Source organism: Sceloporus occidentalis, unplaced genomic scaffold (assembly GCF_023333645.1).
Source record: "Sceloporus occidentalis isolate IW3139 unplaced genomic scaffold, rSceOcc1.0.p SCAF_14, whole genome shotgun sequence".
In the NCBI taxonomy this organism is placed as follows: Eukaryota; Metazoa; Chordata; class Lepidosauria; order Squamata; family Phrynosomatidae; genus Sceloporus; species Sceloporus occidentalis.
Window position 1 is genome coordinate 14,557,722 of NW_028316994.1, and position 21,420 is coordinate 14,579,141.

At 40.6% G+C, this 21,420-nt stretch overlaps 1 protein-coding gene across 1 annotated transcript; it reads right to left on the reverse strand.

Annotated features, from left to right (window-relative positions):
- Positions 1-3,302: 3,302 nt before the first annotated feature.
- On the reverse strand, positions 3,303-8,264 carry LOC149304174 (vomeronasal type-2 receptor 26-like). The gene is made up of 3 exons (XM_089479708.1): positions 7,359-8,264; positions 6,548-6,674; positions 3,303-4,216 (listed from the first exon to the last, which is right to left on the reverse strand). Exons 1-3 carry the CDS (start codon positions 8,262-8,264, stop codon positions 3,303-3,305), a joined length of 1,947 nt encoding a protein of 648 aa, XP_089335834.1.
- Between the last annotated feature and the right edge of the window lie 13,156 nt (positions 8,265-21,420).

Here is a 21,420-nt window from a genome sequence, read left to right on the forward strand (position 1 = left end):
TCTGGTGTCAGGTGCCATCTGTAAAACATTTTATAGGAATTTGCTTTTAAATTATAACTTATGGTAATCTTTAAATTTTGATTCCAAGTTTTCTCCCAACTGTCTTGTTATGTAGTATGTCCTACATCTTTGGCCCATTTAATCATGTTATCTTTTGTAGTTTCTTGTTCCAATTCTAAATTTATCAACAATATGTAAAATTTCATAATAATCTGTTTATTGCCTGAATGTAATAATAAGTCTAATTCTGTTTTCACCCTTTCTGTTCCTTCTAATTTTTAGCCCTTTTTTAACCTTTCGGTAGATTGTCTATATGGGAACCAAAGGCATCTTATACTTTCTTTATTTAAGTCCTCTCTGGTTTTGATTTGGCATTGTCCATTCTCCTTCTTTAGTAGATCTTTATATGTAAACAATTTCCCTTTATGCAAGTTTTTTTATTTATGAAACATTTCATGTATTGAGATCCATGGAGGAATTTTAGGGCAGAGCTTTCTTTTGTATTTCGGCCAAATGTTCAGCAGTGATTTTCATACAAAATGGTTTTGAAATTCTTTGTGGGTGGCATGCTTTCCATTGTTGATGTTTTATTATGAATAACTGGCAAATATAATATCAGAGCCATTGGCAATAATCTTTGAGAACTCCTGGAGAACAGGAGAAGTCCAAGGAGACTATTGAGGAGGGAGCAAGCTTGTTTTCTGCTGCTCCAGAGACTAGGGCCCGGAAAAATTGATGCAAGCTATAGCAAAAGAGATTCCACTTCAACATTAGGAAGAACTTCCCGACAGTAAGAGCTGGTCCGACAGTGGAATACAATGCTTCCTTGGAGTGTAGTGGAGTCTACCTCCTTGGAGGTCTTTAAACAGAGGCTGGATGGCTATATGTCAGGGATGCTTTGATTTGGATTTTCTGCATGGCAGAATGGGGTTGGAGTGGATGGCCCTTGTGGTCTCTTTCAACTCTATTATTCTTTGTGTCTATAATTCTATGAATAAGTGCCCTGCAATACCACAGAAAGGCCTGCTCTGCCCCTTGACAGTGAGCTGTACAACTTTGTGCCTAGAAAGGAGAAGATGGTGGAATTCTGGGATGCCATCAGGTGGTTTAAGAGAATATAATTTATTAAGGTGTGAAATTTCTAGAGGATTTTGAAGTGGGCATGTTTGGTTGCAATGCAAGGGGTAGGGGTCCTTATTCATGGGAACCTAATTTGCTGCCACAGATTTCTCTTAACATGAATATCCTTTGCTTCTTTTTTCTCTTTCTTCCCCATTCTAATATCAAAAGGCAAGAGCACCACTCCTCGTGTTTATGTCTACCCTCCTCTTCCTGAGCAGATGAGTGGCAGATCAGGAAAGGTGATCGTCACCTGCCTCATTGAAGCATTTTACGAAGGGTTTTACGAAGATCGTGAAATCAGGTGGTTGAATAACAACAATCCTGTGTCTAAAGATAATTATGTCAACAGTCCAGTCTTGGTGGACAATATTGCAGGAAAGTACTTTCGTTACAGCGCGCTCAATATGGAAAGGATTGGCGAATATATTTGCATGGTGGTTGGTTTGAACGACACACAGAGGAGTGTGAGGTACACCCAAGAATAAAAGTAAAGATAAACCTTACCCACGATTTTCAATTCTTTTACTCTCTTTCAGATTTTACTCTGGCATTGTAAAATCAAGCCTTTCCACAGCTGTGCATTTTGGCACGGGGGGAATAAAACGGGAACTAAATAGCAGATACACTACCTTGTGGTCTCTTTTTGGGGATCCATGTGGGGACCCAGAATGGAGGAGGTGGTTCTCAATGGGAGCAAGGAGTTCATAGAGTCATAGACTTCCTCCATCACCTGCATGGCATCCCGTCAGATGTTTAAAGATGGCTATCAGGCTTCTCCAAGCTAAACCTGCATAGCTGCCTGCATCATGGCTCAGAGAGTTTGGATCAACTTCTTCAAATTTCTAGCATTGCAATGAGTGAGACACTGAAAATGGTTCACACTCAAACTGCTGGGTTTGTATTCTTTTGGTCACTTTTCCATCCTCTTTTGTTTGGATACCTCCACTGTAGTTCAAATGCTCTCCTAACGTTTTTAGGTACTGCAATGCTAGTAATTTAGGAACTGAAGGAAAATTTCATGATGCAGGGCAGTATTCTTATGTAGAAAGGCAATGCCCTAATTTTACTCTCACCCCCATAGTCCTGAGTCTTGATACATATTAAGTACAAACGATCAGAAACTGGACCATTCCTTGGACAAAAGATATTCCAGAATGTCAGCAGTTTCTGATCTCAGTTCCTCAGCCAGCAAAGGAGAAATCGGCTGGAATCCCATAGACACCCATTTAACAATCAGTTGTTAAATGTAAATCCAATTGTTTTAAGCACTATACCCCATTCGGGACTAAGAGTAGGAATGAGGCTGTTCTTAACAAGTGTGGGCCACATCTTAACAAAGGAGAAGGGATTGATCTTGACATGTTCACTGAAGAAGCAAAAAGGTGCCATGGCTGAATGCTATGGAATCCTGGAATTTGTAGTTTGTTGTTGCACTTGAACTCTCTGACAAAGAAGGCTAAATATCTCCTCAAACTGGAAATCTGATTCAATTCTTCCCTATCCAGGCAAAATTCCATGGACTTCCACAGTGTCCCAAAATGATGAGTAACCCCAAATGTTCAGAATACATTATTAAATGTTATTATATTCATTTTTATTTAGTCACTCTTTGTAGCCCACAAATACTTTATAGTGAAAGTTAAAACAAAAACCAAGAGAGCCTGCAGTCCAGACAAAATTGAGTAGATATACTTTAATAGTTATTACTATTTTAATTCATATAGTCTGTTCTATATTTTTACTCTTTAAATACTTTCACCATTGTTCCTGTTATTTCAACAAATTGTATTTTGTATCTTGACAACATAAGAGTTGGGGCTTTATCAGGACTAACACACTAAAAGAGATTCAGGTATTGTGAAGAGGAGAAAAAAGGTTTTGACAAAACAGCTAGAAACAGAATAAGATTTATTGCTATTTTATGGATGCAGCAGGTTTCTCATAGCAGAGAAATCGATGTTTGATTAAGCTTAGCAGTCCCACCACCACCGTCTATGAAAATGTAGTCTCACGGGACAACATTTCTTCTGGAAATATGTGTGCCTTCTCCATGCTAGGATCATGCTAAAAGTGTGGCTGCAAGCATAGCCTTATATAGAATTCCTATATAGAATCCAAAAGGTTGGATGCAGAAATCTCTTCTGCACAGCAGAAGTAAGCAGCAAGTAACCCAGAAGAAGTCACTGAGAATTAGACTGCTTTTTCCTTACTAGCTGGCCCCTGATGTTTAGCTCAGGTCTAATTAAAACAATGTAGAACTTAGGAAGAAAAATGAAACCCAGCAATGCAGAACTAGAGGCCAAGATGGAGAAGATCTCCACAGCAACCATGTATTTCCCTTTGGTGCTCAGGTAAGTGGGGACAAAGGACACCCAAACACTGCAAAAGACCAGCATGCTGAAGGTGATCAGTTTGGCTTCATTGAAAGTATCAGGCAACTTCCTGGCAAAGAAAGCAATGGTGACGCTGATGAAGGCCAAAAGCCCCATATAGGCAAAAACAATGTAAAACATCACATCTGAGCCTTCATTGCATTGCACTACAATCTCTCCCATCTGGAAGTTTATGTCCCATTCTGGAAAAGGGGGAGAGATGGCCAGCCACACAACACAAATTGAAATTTGGATAAGAGATGCAAAAATAACAACTTGCACTGCCAAATTCTTCCTTATGTATTTCCTCACACTATTTCCTGGCTTGGTGGCCATGAAGGCCAAGACAACTGTCAAGGTTTTTGCCAAGACTGAAGAAACAGCAGTAGAGAAAACAATGGCAAAGAACGTTTGCCGGAGAATGCAAGACACAACCCCAGGCTTTCCAATGAAGAGCAAAGAGCAGAGAAAGCAAAGCAGTAAAGAGGAGAGTAGGACACAGGTGAGGGTCCAGTTATTGGCTTTAAGGATGGGAGTGTGCCTGTGTCGAATGAAGGTCCACACGACCACAAGAGTAACCAGAGCAAAGAAAAGAACCAAAGAAGCCAGAACAATTCCCAAGGGGTCTTCAAATGACATATAGTTTACAGGTTTGGGAATGCATGCATCTCGATTCCTATTTGAACGGTGGTCCTCGAGGCACCGGTTGCACTTTTCTGCATCTGGAAAAAGTCAAGATATTATATTTTTAATTCTAAGAAAAACTACAAGTATCTTTGTAAGCAACAGAACAAGATTCTGCCAAAATTGTAGAATTATATGATTGTAGAGGCATGGTTATTGTATGTAAAGTGTTGGAAAACTCACTATCTTCTTACAGAGGAAGCATGGGCTGTTGACAGAGATGGACAAACTCAAAGTGCCAATCCAAGAAAAATCATTGGACATTTGTTTTTAAAGACTGGGCATTATTTTTGCTTTATTTGAAGAAGAAAGAAGGGAATATTATGGTTGCAAATGGAGGCTTGACGCAATTTTGTTTAATTTTTTAGGTTAGAAGTGAAATAAGAATAAGTTAGCATTATTGAGAATACACACACACACACACTGAGGATTAATGTTCTTAGGTTAAGAAAGTGGGAACTCAATTATAGTTTGAGTTGTCTTAATTCAGTTTGTGTTTATTTTGTTAGTGTTTTCCATATATAATATAATCATAATCTAATGTATAATATTCTATACATTTCTTCCATTCCCTATAGTGCCTTGAGATCTGGAAAAGTAGAGATGGAAATACTGTTTGAAAGCATTCAAAAATGGTTGAATAAATATATTCGTTGAGTGCCAAGACTTCCCAATGAGAAGCATCCTGGACTGATGGGTTTCGTTGCAGTTTGGGGCTGATCCTATCAAACTACTTGTGGTTGCTTTGTTCACAGATGTATAGACATATTATTTTACTTTCAGAAAATGCTGTTTTCTGTGTAACATCACAATGTGAAAATTTTGACCAAAATCAGTTGCAAATTGCAAATAGTCTTCAAAAACTGCATGCATTTTCAAATACATTCTTGATAAATTTGCTTTCTTTGAGAAGAAACTTTGTGAAACATTAAATACCTGATCAAAAGACACTATGCTTTCCTTGTTGTGCCCAGATCACATAATGATGCCTTTCAATCACTACCATGTTTCTGAAGAAATCTATTTTAATAGAAGGATTGATCTACTCACCACTTCTAGGAGATCGCTATTATTGAGAAATTACCCATACTTTCCTTGCTCTTTCTGTCTGGGATTTAAATTAGAATCTGCCTTTCTGAGGCCACTGCCACACTTTAGAATAATAATAAATAAATAAAATTTTTATTTGTATACCGCTTTTCTGTCTGATCAAAGCGGTTCACATTAGCATACAATATAATACAAAACAGTACAATACTCAAGCAATACAATATAACATCGATTACATTAGCAATATTACACAGTACAATAAAAATCTCCTAACAAATACAAGTCCATTTAAAAACAGTCGGTTGTGGTTGGGTATCTGGATCTTAATTAGGGTATTCTATCTCTAAAGAGAATCGGGGGGGTATGCTATTTGAAAAAGATGCGTTTTCAAAGCCTTCTTGAAGGCTTCCAGCGTGGAACATAGCCGGATCTTTTCAGGGAGAGCATTCCAGTGAGCACGAGCTGTCGCCGTGTAGGCTCTCTGATAAGTTTTTACTAATTTTACCCTGGGGTATTCAAGTACATATGTCCCAGATGTTCTGAGGGTGCGAGGGGGATTATGTAGGGAGACGCGCTCCCTCAAGTAACTCGGGCCCGAGCCATGTAGGCTTTAAAGGTAACAACCAACACTTTGTATTGCACCTGGAAGCTAATAGGCAGCCAGTGGAGAGATTTTAGTAAAGGTGTTATATGGTCCGATCTACGGGTACCCGTGACCAATCTGGCTGCGGCGTTCTGAACTAACTGAAGCTTCTGAACCTGGTACAAAGGTAGCCCTATGTAGAGCGCATTACAGAAATCCAAAAGAGAGGTTACTAGTGCGTGTACTACAGTTTCAAGGTCCTTTCGATCCAGACAGGGGCGCAGTTGGCGTATCAGCTGAAGCTGGTACCAAGCACTCCTGGCCATCGCATCTACTTGAGATGATAATTGTAGAGATGAGTCCAGGAGTACTCCCAAACTGCGAACTTTATCCTGCAGTTTGACACCACTTTAACTGCCATGGCATCATCCTATGGCATCCTGGGATTTGTAGTTTGTGGTGGCACCAGAGCTATCAAAGAGAGAAGCTAAATGTCTCAGAGAATTACAAATAGCAGAACTCAATAGCATTGAACCATGGCAGTTAAAACAGCATCAAACTGCATTCATTCTGCAGTGTAGATGCAGCCTGAGAAACATGCCTGTTCTTTAAGCTGCCAGTCAGTTTTGATCCATAACATAAATAAGGAATACCCATATGTACTGGAGATTTGAGCAGACATACTACACCAAGAGATCAACTGTTTCCACAATGTCATAGGGCAACCATGGCTTACCCGTCTGGGAGGAAATCATTCCTTCAGAGCATGGTAGACAATCATAACAACAAATCGGTTTTCCTTCCCGAATGGTCTTGCTGTTTCGAGGCTGGCAATGCTCAACACATATGGCACTGGGAGACATCTGTGAAAATCTATAAGGAAAAAATATTTCATGGGATACTATCTAATTTCCTTCAATCTCCATTATGTTGGATTCAATAATATTGCAAAATTGCACAATGATGTCTAATCCCTAGAATGCTCCCTTTATTGCTGCATTCGGATATATTAGCCTTATGCATTTTGCCACTTATCCCATCCTTTCAAGATTCGTTACTGTCAAAGAAGTTTTTTGCTAAATCCTCTATTTGTATATCTGCTTGGACTGGGAGAGACTTTCATTTTAATTCATTCTTGAGAGAAATTACCCCCAAACGGGGGCATGGAGAGCATATGCTGCTGTCTGTGCTCAATTAGCACTTCTTATTCATTATGATGGTATGATGGAATTATGTCCAAGAAATCATAATGGCTTCCTTTGATCCTTCTCAGCATCAATATTAAAAAGGACATAGCAGAGGGGCTAAATGTAATTGACGGACCTTTATGCTTTGGTCACTGCTGGAGTAGAGCCACCTACAGAAGTGACTGGCCTATGAAGCATTTGAGGAAGCTGGATTCTCTAACGTACTTGTAGACAGGGAAATTGCAACTTTTCAATTGACATAATATGTGAATGGGGAGCTTTCCCCCCTCCCCATTTGTAACCATTTTGGAGCCCATGCACAGATCATTACAGTAGCAATCGACAAGAGAATGTTCCTACCTGCCAAGGATGGACAGTCCAACGGTCCCATATGCCACCATCTCTTAATGCTTCCCATTTAGTTCTTGATGAAAACATAGCATGGAGGGCATGTGCGATGGCATAAACAGCATTATAAATACTATATATCTGACCAGACATTCCTATTTCAAACACGGTGTCAGGCAAGGTGCTCAACTTCTCTTCCCCAGTACAGTTGGCTGCATTGGGCAGATAGTAACCATATTGGGGTAATGAGCATCCAAAGGTGGAAATCCAAAACAAAGGGGTGTAAAAATCATTCTTTCCATTTGGATTTATTGTGTGCAGAAATTCTGCATATCCTTTCACTTCTTTTGTGTGCAGTGTAAATGACAGAGTGCCATTAAAAGATTTGGGGGTAAATACCTCAGTAGAAAATGAAGATGTAAAATCCCACTGAGCTGTGATGACCCAAACTTTCTGTGTTGGCTTCTTTTCATTAAACTCGCTGAAATACAGAACTATTCTCAAGCCTTCCATAGATAGTGCATCCCCATGAACAAGAACCACATCCGTATCAGAAGATGAGAGGACCCACTTTATTCTTGCCAATTTATTATTAAACTGGAATGTTGGAAACCAATACTTTTTCAAAGTTGGCATAATTTCCTGAAAAGCAAAACAAATGGTGTTCTGGAGTAGCTGAGGAATGAGACTCCTCAGGAACAGTTCTCCACTGTCATCAGAAATAATGAGGCCAACCCAAGTCCATCCAAAATTTTGAAAGAGCTTGATAATTCCAACATACAGAGCACTTTCGCTTGGGATCATTCGATAGACAGAAGGGAACTGTGATTTGTCATTCAGTGCAGGGTCAAAGGATCCATAACTCAAGTAAGTAGAAGGAGAATGTTCTTTTTTAGAAGTGACAAACAACCCTCCCATTATTGCTCAATTTAGGTAGTGTCTTGATTTGAATACTGGACCAGGACTCTGGAGATCAGGGTTTGAATACCCACTCAATCATGGAAATGGATTGGGTGACTTTGGGCAAGTCACACTCTCTCAGTCTCACTGACAACCCCCCCCCCCACACACACACACACACCTTGCCATGAAAACCCTGTGGCAGGTTCTCCTTAGGGTTCCCATATAACAACAACAACCAGTATCATAACTTCCAATGTAGCCTTGAATTAATATTACCTAGCTGTCAACGACCTGAGGACACACATACACATCACATCACCACTTGAGTATGGAAACCCAATAGGAAACCTTGAAGAAGTCTCACTCAGCCTCAGAGGAAGGCAAAGGCAAATCCCAAACATGAAGGCACACCATGACAAGGAACATGTACTGGACTAAAAGGAATTTTGGCTGAACAAATTGAGCCAAGTTTGCATTGCTCACTGAAGGGAGGGCAATTTGACAACTAAAACATTTCTCCTATAATTTTATTAATTTATTGCAAAGGAAAACACATACCTGTAGCATCTTATAGATATTTAAGATGTGAGGCATCTGCTTAGTGTTGTGAGGGGAGAGTCCCCCAATGATGGCCATTATCTTGTACTTCGTATTGCATATATAGTTTAGAGAATTCTTGTGCCCTGTGAAAAGGACATCCATTGTTCCCAAACATGTCCCCATTTCATTGTAGACAGTCGGAGCAAAGATTTCACCTAATGTGTGGTTGGGTAACAAGTTGCCATTCTTATTAATCTCTTCTCTGGCGAATTGAAAGACGAGATACTGCTGGAAATATTTAGGCAGAATGCTGCAATGAGATTTTTATGTGGTCTGAGTGTCACCTTGTTCTCAAAAGCATTCTTGTATCATTTGATCAATGTACACACAACTTGAATTGCATTCAAACATTATTATATTTAAGAGAAGACATCCTGAAATCGGTTGGACTTAGCAAGTCATTATTAAAATTTCACTTATTTCAATGGCCTCTAAGTATCTACCCAATTCCAGCCCTTTCACTTTTCGTTTGATGGGGAAATAATCTTCCCCTTTGAGGTATTATTTTGAGAAATTATTTTGGTCATTATTGATTTCCCCAAACCAATCTGTAAATGAAGATGATTCATTCCATCTTCATTTGGAATCTTTGCAATCAGCCTTGAGCCATGGTGCAATTGCCCTCTAGATGTTGTTGAACCTGTTGCCCTCTAGAAGACGTGGAATCACAATGCCCATCATACCTGACCACTGTGCATGCTGGCTGTGGCAGATAGAAACCAACAGCCTGTTAGTACTCAAACATCTGTGACCTAGGGGTTTATCGCATTGGCTTTGCTCCCGCAATTGATGTAACTTTAGGAAAGCAAATCTTATTGCTTCTCCCTGTCACCGGAGAGTACGCAACCCATTTGCAACCCAGGGTTCTCCAGGCCCCTCCTGCATCTTTTTAAGAATGGGATTTTCCTGTTCTTGAAAAGATGCAACAGAAGCCTTGGTTGCAAATGGGCTGCATATTCCCTGGTGATGGGGAATTGCAAATATCCACCTTCTTAAAGTTACATCCCGCTTCTATCACAGGAGCAAGTCCAATGCAATAAACTGCTTAGTTTCTAGCGATCTAAAAGAGTGCAGTCATATCTTTGTTACTGACTCTCAAATGCTCATTGAGCCCCCAAGTACTGTGTGTAACAGGTTACTCTGGCAGCTGCCTGAACTCTAGCCGTTTCTGCCACAGCTATCTATGCTTACCATTATTTGGACAGAAAAATAGAATGTCAGATAAACAACCTTCCAGTTAGCTTGAATGACCCTGAAAGCTGGATGGGGGAAATAAGCCATTTTAAATATTCAAGTCAGTGTTCCCAGGCAGAATTTTGATCATGTCCTACTTGACTTCAATAAACCCCCAAGAACACTATCTAACATGTTGTTTTGAAAGTCATATTTACAGACACTGCACTTTAATCGCAATAAGCTTGGGTGGTTGACACATCTGTTCTCCCGGATTCCTGATAGACTTGGGCTACAATTACTCAAAAGATAATGATAATGATTACAGCTTGTTGATATCATTCTTGAACTATGGCTTGACCAAAGTGGAATAGAGTGGAACAACTACTTCCTTCGATCTGGATACTATGCTCCTGTTCATGCAGCCCAGGTTTGTTGCTAAATCACACTGTTGACTCATGTTTAGCTTGTAGTCCACTAAGAGCCCCAGATCCTTTTCATGTATATCAGGTATCACTAATCCTATCTTTGTCTACAATGCTTTCAGCTATGCTGTAGTTTCTTATATTTATCCTTGCTGAAATTCAACTTCTTAATTTTGGCCCAGCTCTCTCTCTCTCTCTCTCTCTCTCTCTCTGTTATCTGTTCACCCACTTTTCATGCCCAAGACCTTATGCTGGGAATGATACAGTAATCACATTTTTTGTAGCAAGAATGAATATAATTTCTTTAAAGGCACCTTGGCATGAAGCAGTGATTTGTACCAATGCCACAAGACAATCTCAATGAGCCTCTTAAATTCTAGAAACATTTACATGACAAAACATGATCCATCAGATGTGCAAATACAATGTATTGTAGAGCTTTCAAAATACAAAAGGATAGTATTAACCAGAACCCAAAATACCCTGGACTGAAGACCATATGCAAAGGTTTTGTCTGTTACCATTCATGCCGAAGGGTCTAATCTTCTATCATATACCTCCCTTCTGAGGATATATTCTGCATGGCAACATATTAAAGTTAATCCAGGTTAATTGTACAGATCCTTTGTGGGTAAAGAAAGGTAGGTCAAGGATTGGGAGGGACCTTGGTGGTATTGAGATAGGACTTATCTAGCGAGGACATAGTGTTTCACTTGACTAGGCCAAGAGATAGATTCCTGAATGGTGAGCTCCACATCTTCCACCTGTCCCAGTTTGGCAGGCTTAGTTAATCCTCTAAGAGTGAGTCTACACTGGTAAGAAAATTCAAATTGCTGGTTATGACCTATAAAGCCCTATACAGCTTAGGTCCAGATTATTTGAAGAATCATATCTCCCCATATGAATCTGCCAGAACACTAAGATCTTAGGGGAAAGGCTTTCTCTTGACCCCACCACCATTGCAGACTCACTTGGTGAGGACATAAGAGAAAGCCATCTCAGTCACTGTTCCCACACTTTGGGACTCCCTTCCACAAGATGCTAGCCTGATCCCCTCCTTGCTTGCTTTTTATCAGCAAACCAAGACATTTTTATTTAAGCAAGCATTTTAATATTTATTATATAAACATGCTACAGTGGCTTCTGCAACTCTGTGTGTGTGTGTTTGTGTGTGTGTGTGTGTGTGAGTGCGCGTGCGCGTGCGTGCGTGCGTGCGTGCGCTTTGGTCATGTCTTTTAGCTTGCGTATATTTTAATGTGATTTTTATACAATTTGCAGATGATTTTAAATATTTTTGTGTTTTTTTAGTAATGTTTTATTGTGATGTTTTTTGGCTGTGAGCCGGCTTGGGTTCAGGGAGAAAGGCAACACACCAATGAAAATAAATAAATAAAATAATAAACAAGTCCATCCCTGGAGTATTCTGGCCCCAAAGCTGCCCAGACTTCCCTCCATTGCTTTTTCTTTTCATAGCAATGGCAAGAGGCATTTACATAGGGTCTCACTGTGCCACCCAGCACCAGCAATACCAGTGCAAGTTGCTCTCTCTGATAGAGACATCTAGCATCAATCACATGGCTGGGCACCGCATTGTCACTTCTAAGGGAACAATTCAAACTGATGGTTGAAGGTACAGCTGGACACTGTAAACAACCACCTTGTTGCCCTTCCGCTCTGCATCATCTGGACTGGGAGACATGTGGGTGGGGAAAAACCTTTGCAAATGGCTTGTGTAGACAAGCCCTATATGGGTCTCTAAATGGGGCTGTGTATCTAGCAGAGAAGGCTCAGTACCAGTCCCAAACACCAAGCCCTGGAAAATCAGAAGGATTGCAAACAGGGACAGAAGTGACAGAGATTTGTGGAACAGACACATCTGAGGAAAAGGTTGCGTGGAACAGAATAAAGGATGCCATTTAAAATGGTTGCATCTTCATGACTTTTTCAAAAAGCCATTTTCTCTTTGATGGTATCCTTTCTTTCAAGGTGTGCCCAGTTCAAATCTCAGCTAAAGAAATAGAATCATGAGGATGGTGGCCAGGATCCTTGAATTGGCTCATCTGCAATTCACACCTGAACACCAGAGTAAACTCCAATGTTCCTGATTTGGCAGGGACAGTCCTTATTAATCTTCTGCTATCCCCCTTTGCAGCTGCTTATAAAATGTCTCAGTTTCTTTCTCCTTCCTCCACTTTTCCCCTTTGTGCTCTGCTTAGTGCAGTTGCTTCAAACTGCATTCAAAGTGCAAAAGTATTCCCCATAATGTAGCAGAGGAGAGAGGAAAGGAGATGGTGGAATCTTTCCCTTCCCAGGAGGCTCAAGCATAAACAAACTGCTGCAGCCTCTCCTACCTTGGCTGTTCTTCCTCACTGATAATATTTGCCATCTTGACCAAACTCTGATGTTGTACAAAAAAGACAAAAATAAGGGGGAATTTTTTCTACATTGTGAAAAGTACATTTGGAACGTATACAGACTGGCACTTTGTGCCAGCCTGTGAGCGGGGTCCGGGCACAGCATCTGCACGCTGGATGACCTGACTCCACCCCTAGAGTGCCAATTTGGTGCATGCCGGTCTACACAGCATGCACCATGATGGTGCATACCAGCACCATCTACATGGTGCAGTGATAAAGGGGCATCATAAAGCCACATTGCCATGGCTTTAGCACCCCTTGGAGAGTGCAAAAAGGAGCAGCTTTTTGTGGCTCCTTTTTTCACTCTCCAGAGGCCAGATCAGGGCTGCAGCATAAGGTTGCTGCAGCCTCTATCCAGCCAGGAAAGAAGTGGCAGCATGCTGCCCATCTGTAGAGCCCCATAGAAACCTTAAAATAAGGCCTTTGGTTTATCTCTGTCCTCCCCCCATCCCTCAAAGCTCCCCCCTCCATAAATTCACATTGAACTAAGACTTTCACTAAAATACTTGTACACAGGAGCCTCAACCCCATCCCACTCTAAATCCCTTGAAATCAACAATCAAAACATATGAGCAGCAGGGTGGATAGTTAGGAAACTTGTAGTAGTGAAGCAGCATTAAAAAGAAAGAAGTCAAGGAAAGGACCACCGAGCTCCATGCAGGCAGGGAAAAGAAGGAGGTGAAAACAGAAGGGAAGGGAGGTGGACTCAACTGGAATATCGTGGAAAGAAGTCCCTGGCAAGATGTCACCAAGGACAGGAGGCCCCATAAGAAAGCAGAACATTCTGGAATGAATATTGGGATATAGAGGTTTATCACACTGGGGATGAAACGTTCCCCAATGCGTTACAATGAGCACGAGCGCGGGCGCGCGGGGAGCATGATGGGAACCCGATGGGGCCCAGAACGCGACTTTACCGCACAGGGAACGCCGCCACTGCCACCAAGCGTTCCCATCGCATTCCCATCTGGTTCCAGAGGGCGCCATTTCTGGGAACGCTTTTGAAACAGTTCCCAGAAATGGCGCCCTCTGGAACCCAATGGGAACGCTCGGCGGCGGTGGTGGCATTCCCTGTGCGGTAAAGTCGCGTTCTGGGCCCCATCGGGTTCCCATCATGCTCCACGCACGCGCTTGTGCTTGTTGTAACGCATCTGGGAACATTTTATCCCCTTTGCGATAAACCTCATAGTGTGAATGCTATATTGAGTTTTGGATGTGGTTATACTCAAAGTTTCAGAAGGCTTTTGGCAAGACGTAACCATATGTTAGTGAACTCTTACAACACCATAAGGATAATCCAGGAATAGGTTGATTAATTACAGTCATAGGCTCTTCCAGAAATTCAGGAGTAAGTACAATACGCCATCAAGATTAATTAACAAAATGCCTTCCAACTGAGCTTGTTGCCTTTAGGGCTTTCTGTGGTGGTGACTTGCATCTGTCAAAGGCCATCTCCTCAAACATGCATTGTTTTAGCTAGACCGACAATAATTTCCCTCCAGATATTATTGGACTTAAGCCCTCACCAAGATAACCAGTGCTATGGAATGATCTTACTATCAATCATCTTCTCAGATGTCTTTGGGCATTGTTACAAGCTTTAAATTTGTTCTCAGACTCACATGAGCTAAAAATTAGTAAAAATAAATAAATAAACAAAAATAAAAATCTGAGATTCTTAGATGCTGATCTCCAGGGCTTTCTTTCCTACTCAGGAGCAGAAGCATGGCTGTTACAGAGACTATCACAGCAGTGTTGCCCATTTTCACAACCTCACTTTGCTCATTTTGGCTCCTAGAGTTCAGGATTGACTTGCTCTTGATACCATCAACCTCTTCTCAAGTGTCACCATTTCAAATGAGTTCATTCTTTTCCTGTCAGTTTCCTTCACTCTTCAGCTTTCACTATCACACATAAAAATGAAGCTGAATACCAAGCGTCATGTACTGCGTGCATCAGAGTTATATGAACATAGGAGCATGGCTAGAAATAGACAGTGAACCAATATTTCAATGTTTTTTAATCAGGTCTGAATAGATTTTGCGCAAAATTCAGCATCTAAGAATCTCAGGGTTTTGTTTTGTTTTTTCACTAATTGTTTGCCCTTGTGGAACTGAAAATAACTTTTAAAGTTCTGGACAATGTCCAAAGAACAACTGAAATTTAAAATAAGGAATAATTTAAACAATCTTAAAATATGAAGTCGAAGGCTTTCATGGTCAGCATCCAAAGTTTTTTGTGGGTTTTTTGGGCTGTGTGGCCATGTTCTAGAAGAGTTTCTTCCTGACGTTTCGCCAGCATCTGTGGTTGGCATCTTCAGAGAATACTTGCCACGGCCATAGATGCTGGCGAAACAGCAGGAAGAAACTCTTCTAGAACATGGCCACATAGCCCCAAAGACCCACAAAAAACCATCTTAAAATACATAATACAATATAAGAATTGCAATGTATCAAACATATTAAATAATTAAAACATTTAAAACAAATTAGCCTCCAAAACATATTAATTCAACCATTCAAAATGCTCTTGACAAAAGGGAAAAATATTTTGAAATGCAAACAAGTGGATGTCTTCCAGGGCAACATATGAAATCTGGAATTTCTGAACTGACTAGAAAAATCCCTATGTAAATGCAATTGCATTATTAGTAACCCTAGAATAGTCAACTTGTCCTTGGTACATTTGGCAAATACAGGGATGTGCAACTCCACATCCCACCTGTTCTATCAAGAGATTTCTTTTCATCAATCATATATTCATGACATTTTTAATCATTTCTAGAACATGAACATGAATAGATGAATACTTGGCTCAACACTATTCATACTAACATAACATTTTCAGTTCATTTTGAAAAACATTAAGTACAGAGAAAGAATTACTATCTGTACAAACATGTTTTTACTAAGTGGAGAGCCAGGAATTGACCTGAAAGACACAATGGAAAACAGAAGTGCAGGCTGAGATCCATTATCTGAAATGCTTGGGACCAGAAGTGTTTAGGTTTTCAAATTATTTAGTATTTTGATATATTTGCATAAAGAGAATGAGAAATCTTGGAGATAGTACCCAGTTCTAAACATGATATTAATTTATGTTTTGTATATATTTTATACATATAGTCTGAAAATGGATCTTGTAACACTTCTGAAAGTAACAGAAGGTGTAGCATACATTTTCGTAGATTGGGTCAACTTCCTCAGATGCATGGAGTCCATGCATCTGTGGAAGTCGATCCCAAGCTGATGCTATCTTCTTTCACACGTTAGTCTCAAAGGTGATACAAGACCCCTTTGCATACTGATATTTTTTCCATGTCATTTCTCCATCTGATACCAAAATTTTGATTAAAGACTTAATGCCCAGAAACACATCTAGCTTGCTACCAGAATCCTGCATGCCAAGTGCCTCCTCCTTGAATTCCTGGTTGTTCTAACTACTGGCAACTTCTTTTTAATTATTCCAGTTACAAGTTGTTCTACAATTAGTTGGTTCTCCTTGTTTTTTAAAAATTTGTTTTCTGTTTTCTAGTTGTATTTCCAGTGACTCATTTTCTCAGTGAATATTGCAAGAACTGGCTCTGTCCTACTCAGGTGACCGGTCCTCAATGTTCCCGAAGCTACTGGGGTTTGCAACTCATTCCGGTTACTCACCTGAGTCTGTGGATGCCTTCCAAACATTCCCAAACATCAGCCTCTTTCTCAGCTGCCTTGGTGATATTGCATGGGTTAGCCAAAATAGACCTGCTGTCCCACCCAAAGTCTTCCAGAACACTATATAAACACCCTGAATGTGCCACAGAGGATTACCATTCACTCTTGCAGAATGCTTTGCCTCCTTATGGGACTCCTTGCCCTTGGGGCCAGCTTGCCATGGACCTCTTCCCAGGATGCTCCAGGTGAGTCCACCTCCCTTCTCTCTCTTTTTCACATTCCCTTTTTCCCTCACCTGCCTGAACTTCTATGATTCTCTCCATGACCCTTTTCTTTTTAATACTTCTAAATCTCTTCTCCTGGGGAAAAAAAGAATTAAACCCATTCCAGATTTCTCATCTGCCCTTCTGACCACAACCCAAAGGCATTTCAAGGTCTATAATGGAAGTAGGTTGAGAGTCCCACATACTGGCATCATTTCCAGAGCCTTGGTGCCCTGTGAATATGTGGGGAAGGGGGGGGCTTTCAGGGAGGGGAGAGGAAAATCCAAGAGCTTTTTGGGAGATTTATGTATGTGCTTTTTGTAAAGTGAAAAGTATTCTCTTTTATTTCTGCCTTCCTAATGTATGAAAGTTCAAAGCCAAGCAAAATACACACCCTGGGACTCCATGAGGGTGAAGAGGGAGAGATGTGAGAGATATTTGTAGGATGAATACACCTACGGACAAGAGTGAGAAAGATAGTATGAAAAATGTAATTTTAAATGAACATTTTTTGGTGTCTGGAGGCCCCATGGCTTTGTTTTTAGAAGAGAGTCCTTTCTTTCATGGTGTCATCTCTTTCAAGGTGTGTCCAGTCCAAATCTGTGGCTGGCATCTTCAGAAAATGCTGGCACTGAAGAGAATGGGTATATGTTCTGTTGTTTGAGAAGAAGTGATTTACAGGTTAATCTGTGTATTGGGTTGAATGGCAAGGCCTCGGGGTGTCTAATGAAAGACCCTCACTCTAGATGGTTTTCATTTGCATGAAACACTGACATTCTGGACCATGCCAACAACTATCAGGTCAGAATGTACAGGAAAGCAATTGACATCTTGGCTAGTCTCTCTGGTGTCAGGTGCCATCTGTAAAACATTTTATACGAATTTGCTTTTAAATCATAACTTATGGTAATTTTTACATTTTGATTCCAAGTTCTCTCACAACTATCTCATTATGTAGCATGTCCTACATCTTTGGCCCATTTAATCATGTTATCTTTTATAGTTTCTTGTTCCAATTCTAAATTTGTCAATAATTTGTAAAATTCATAATAATCAGTTTTTTGCATGAATGTAATAATAAGTCTTTTTTCTCCCTTTCTGTTCCTTCTAATCTTTAATGCTTTTTGAACCTTTCGGTAAATTGTCTATATAGGAACCAATGGCATGTTATACTTTCTTTATTTAAGTCCTCTCTGGTTTTGATTTGGCATTGTCCGTTCTCCTTCTTTAGTAGATCTTTATATGTAAACAATTTCCCTTTATGCAAGTTTTCTTGCTTATGAAACACTTCATGTATTGAGATCCATGGCGGAATTTTAGGGCAGAGCTTTCTTTTGTATTTCGACCAAATGTTCAGCAGTGATTTTCATACAAAATGGTTTTGAAATTCTTTGTGGGTGGCATGCTTTCCATTGTTGATGTTTTATTATGAATAACTGGCAAATATAATATCAGAGCCATTGGCAATAATCTTTGAGAACTCCTGGAGAACAGGAGAAGTCCAAGGAGACTATTGAGGAGGGAGCAAGCTTGTTTTCTGCTGCTCCAGAGACTAGGACCCGAAACAATTGATGCAAGCTACAGCAAAAGAGATTCCACTTCAACAATAGGAAGAACTTCCCGACAGTAAGGGCTGTCCGACAGTGGAATACAATGCTTCCTTGGAGTGTAGTGGAGTCTACCTCCTTGGAGGTCTTTAAACAGAGGCTGGATGGCTATATGTCAGGGATGCTTTGATTTGGATTTTCTGCATGGCAGAATGGGGTTGGAGTGGATGGCCCTTGTGGTCTCTTTCAACTCTATTATTCTTTGTGTCTATAATTCTATGAATAAGTGCCCTGCAATACCACAGAAAGGCCTGCTCTGCCCCTTGACAGTGAGCTGTACAATTTTGTACCTAGAAAGGAGAAGACAGGGGGAACTCTGGGATGCCATCAGGTGTCTTCAGAGAACATGATCTATTAAAGTGTGAAATTTCTAGAGGATTTTGAAGTGGGCATGTTTGGTTGCAATGCAAGGGGTAGGGGTCCTTATTCATGGGAACCTAATTTGCTGCCACATATGTCTTAAAATGAATAACCTTTACCTCTTTTTTCTCTTTCTACTCCATTCTACTATCAAAAAGGCAAGAGCACCACTATACATGTTTTCGTCTACCCCCCTCACCCTAAGGAGTTCAGTGCCAGGCCAGAAAAGGTTAGCGTCACCTGCCTCTCTGAAGGGGTTGACGAAACTAGTGACATCATGTGGTTGAAGAACAACAATCCTTTGCCTGAAGATGATTATGTCAACAGTCCAGTCTTGGTGGCCAATCCTAAGAACCTTATGTACAGCAAGCTCACCGTGGAAAGGTCTCGCGTAAAGGAAGAGGATGTATTCACTTGCAAGGTGGTATGAATGGAACCCAGAGGAATATGTAGAAATTCCAGGAATAAAAGTAAAGACAACCCTTACCCATGATTTTCCTTCCTTTTACTCTCTATCACATTTTAATCTGGCATTGTAAAATCAAGCCTTTCTACAGCTGTGCATTTAGTCACTGCGGGAATAAAATAGCAGATACACTACCTTGTGGTCTTTTCTTGGTGATCCATGTGGGGTGTCAGGTGGAACCGGAATGGAGGGGGTGGTTCTCTGTAGAAGCAATGAGTTCATAGACTCATACACTTCTTCCATCATCTGCATGGCATTCTGTCAGATGTTTAAAGATGGCTATCAGGCTTCTCCAAGCTAAACCTGCATAGCTGCCTGCATCATGGCTCAGAGAGTTTGGATCAACTTCTTCAAATTTCTAGCATTGCAATGAGTGAGACACTGAAAATGGTTCACACTCAAACTGCTGGGTTTGTATTCTTTTGGTCACTTTTCCGTCCTCTTTTGTTTGGATACCTCCACTGTAGTTCAAATGCTCTCCTAACGTTTTTAGGTACTGCAATGCTAGTAATTTAGGAACTGAAGGAAAATTTCATGATGCAGGGCAGTATTCTTATGTAGAAAGGCAATGCCCTAATTTTACTCTCACCCCCATAGTCCTGAGTCTTGATACATATTAAGTACAAACGATCAGAAACTGGACCATTCCTTGGAAGAAAGATATTCCAGAATGTCAGCAGTTTCTGATCTCAGTTCCTCAGCCAGCAAAGGAGAAATCGGCTGGAATCCCATAGACACCCATTTAACAATCAGTTGTTAAATGTAAATCCAATTGTTTTAAGCACTATACCCCATTCGGGACTAAGAGTAGGAATGAGGCTGTTCTTAACAAGTGTGGGCCACATCTTAACAAAGGAGAAGGGATTGATCTTGACATGTTCACTGAAGAAGCAAAAAGGTGCTTCCATGTAGGATTCCCCCTTTGTTCTTTAGGCATCCTTGAAGCTATTACAGACAACAAAGGGATAGGATGAAGGAGTTCTACACAGAAAACAAATAATTTAGTGAGCATCCCTGTGCTGCTAGGGAGGGCAGATCCCAGAACTTCCCAATCACTTAAAATGGAGACATAGCTGAGGGGAAAACAGGGGAAATGATTGGAAACAGCCTAATGAGGAGGAGGGCAGTCTACATAGCCAGATCCACAGTGGATGCTTTGACCAGGCACAAGCTAATTTTACAGTATTACAGCAGAAGATGTGGACTGCCCTCTTCATCCCAGCAGACAACATGATTCTTCAGGATCATGGCAGTACTTCCATCATCGTGGGTTGCAGTGAAAGTGTTTCTCAAACCTGAGGGTCAATTTAGGACTTAGATTATGCATTCTCCAGGGTCTTCATGACCACCTTCCTGTGTGGAAGGAAAGTCTACATTATCTAGATTATCACATGAGGGATGGGCCATCAGTGTCCTGTTCCTGTCCCGTTCTTCTCACTCGATCGTGGGAAGAACATTCACACATGACCCGGCATTGACCCGGCAGGTAAGCACCAGTAAAAGTGGTCATGCAAATCATTTTCACTCACAAGCGTGCTGAACCCGTCATTCAGCTGCCCAGAAAGCACAAGTGAAAGTGATGGCACAAATCACTTTCACATGAAAGCGGCCTGAGAAGCACTTTCAGCTGTTATTACCTTGATCGCTGAAACTCTTTCAGCTAATGGCTGAAAACGCTTTTCAACCCACTTTCATGAGAAAGTGATTTGCATTATCACTTTCACTCAGGTTACAGATGGGAAAAGGAGAAGGAAGTGATCCCGACCCGCTCTCGTCTTCGTATGATAATCACATAGGAAAATTCCAACAAATGAAAAATGGAGTACCAACATTTATTTCACTTTACTTTATTTAACTTGTTTTGATTTTCCCCACTTTAACCTTTGCTTCTTTGGTTTTGCTCATGTATTTTTTTTTCTTGGCTGGGAGGTTCTGCTGATTTTCTAGACTGAAAACTCTAAAAGGTGCCATGGCTGAATGCTATGGGATCCTGGAATTTGTAGTTTGTTGTTGCACATGAATTCTCTGACAAAGAAGGCTAAATATCTCCTCAAACTGGAAATCTGGTTCAATTCTTCCCTATCCAGGCAAAATTCCATGGACTTCCACTGTGTCCTAAAATGATGAGTAACCCAAAATGTTCAGAATACATTATTAAATGTTATTATATTCCTTTTTATTTAGTCACTCTTTGTAGCCCACAA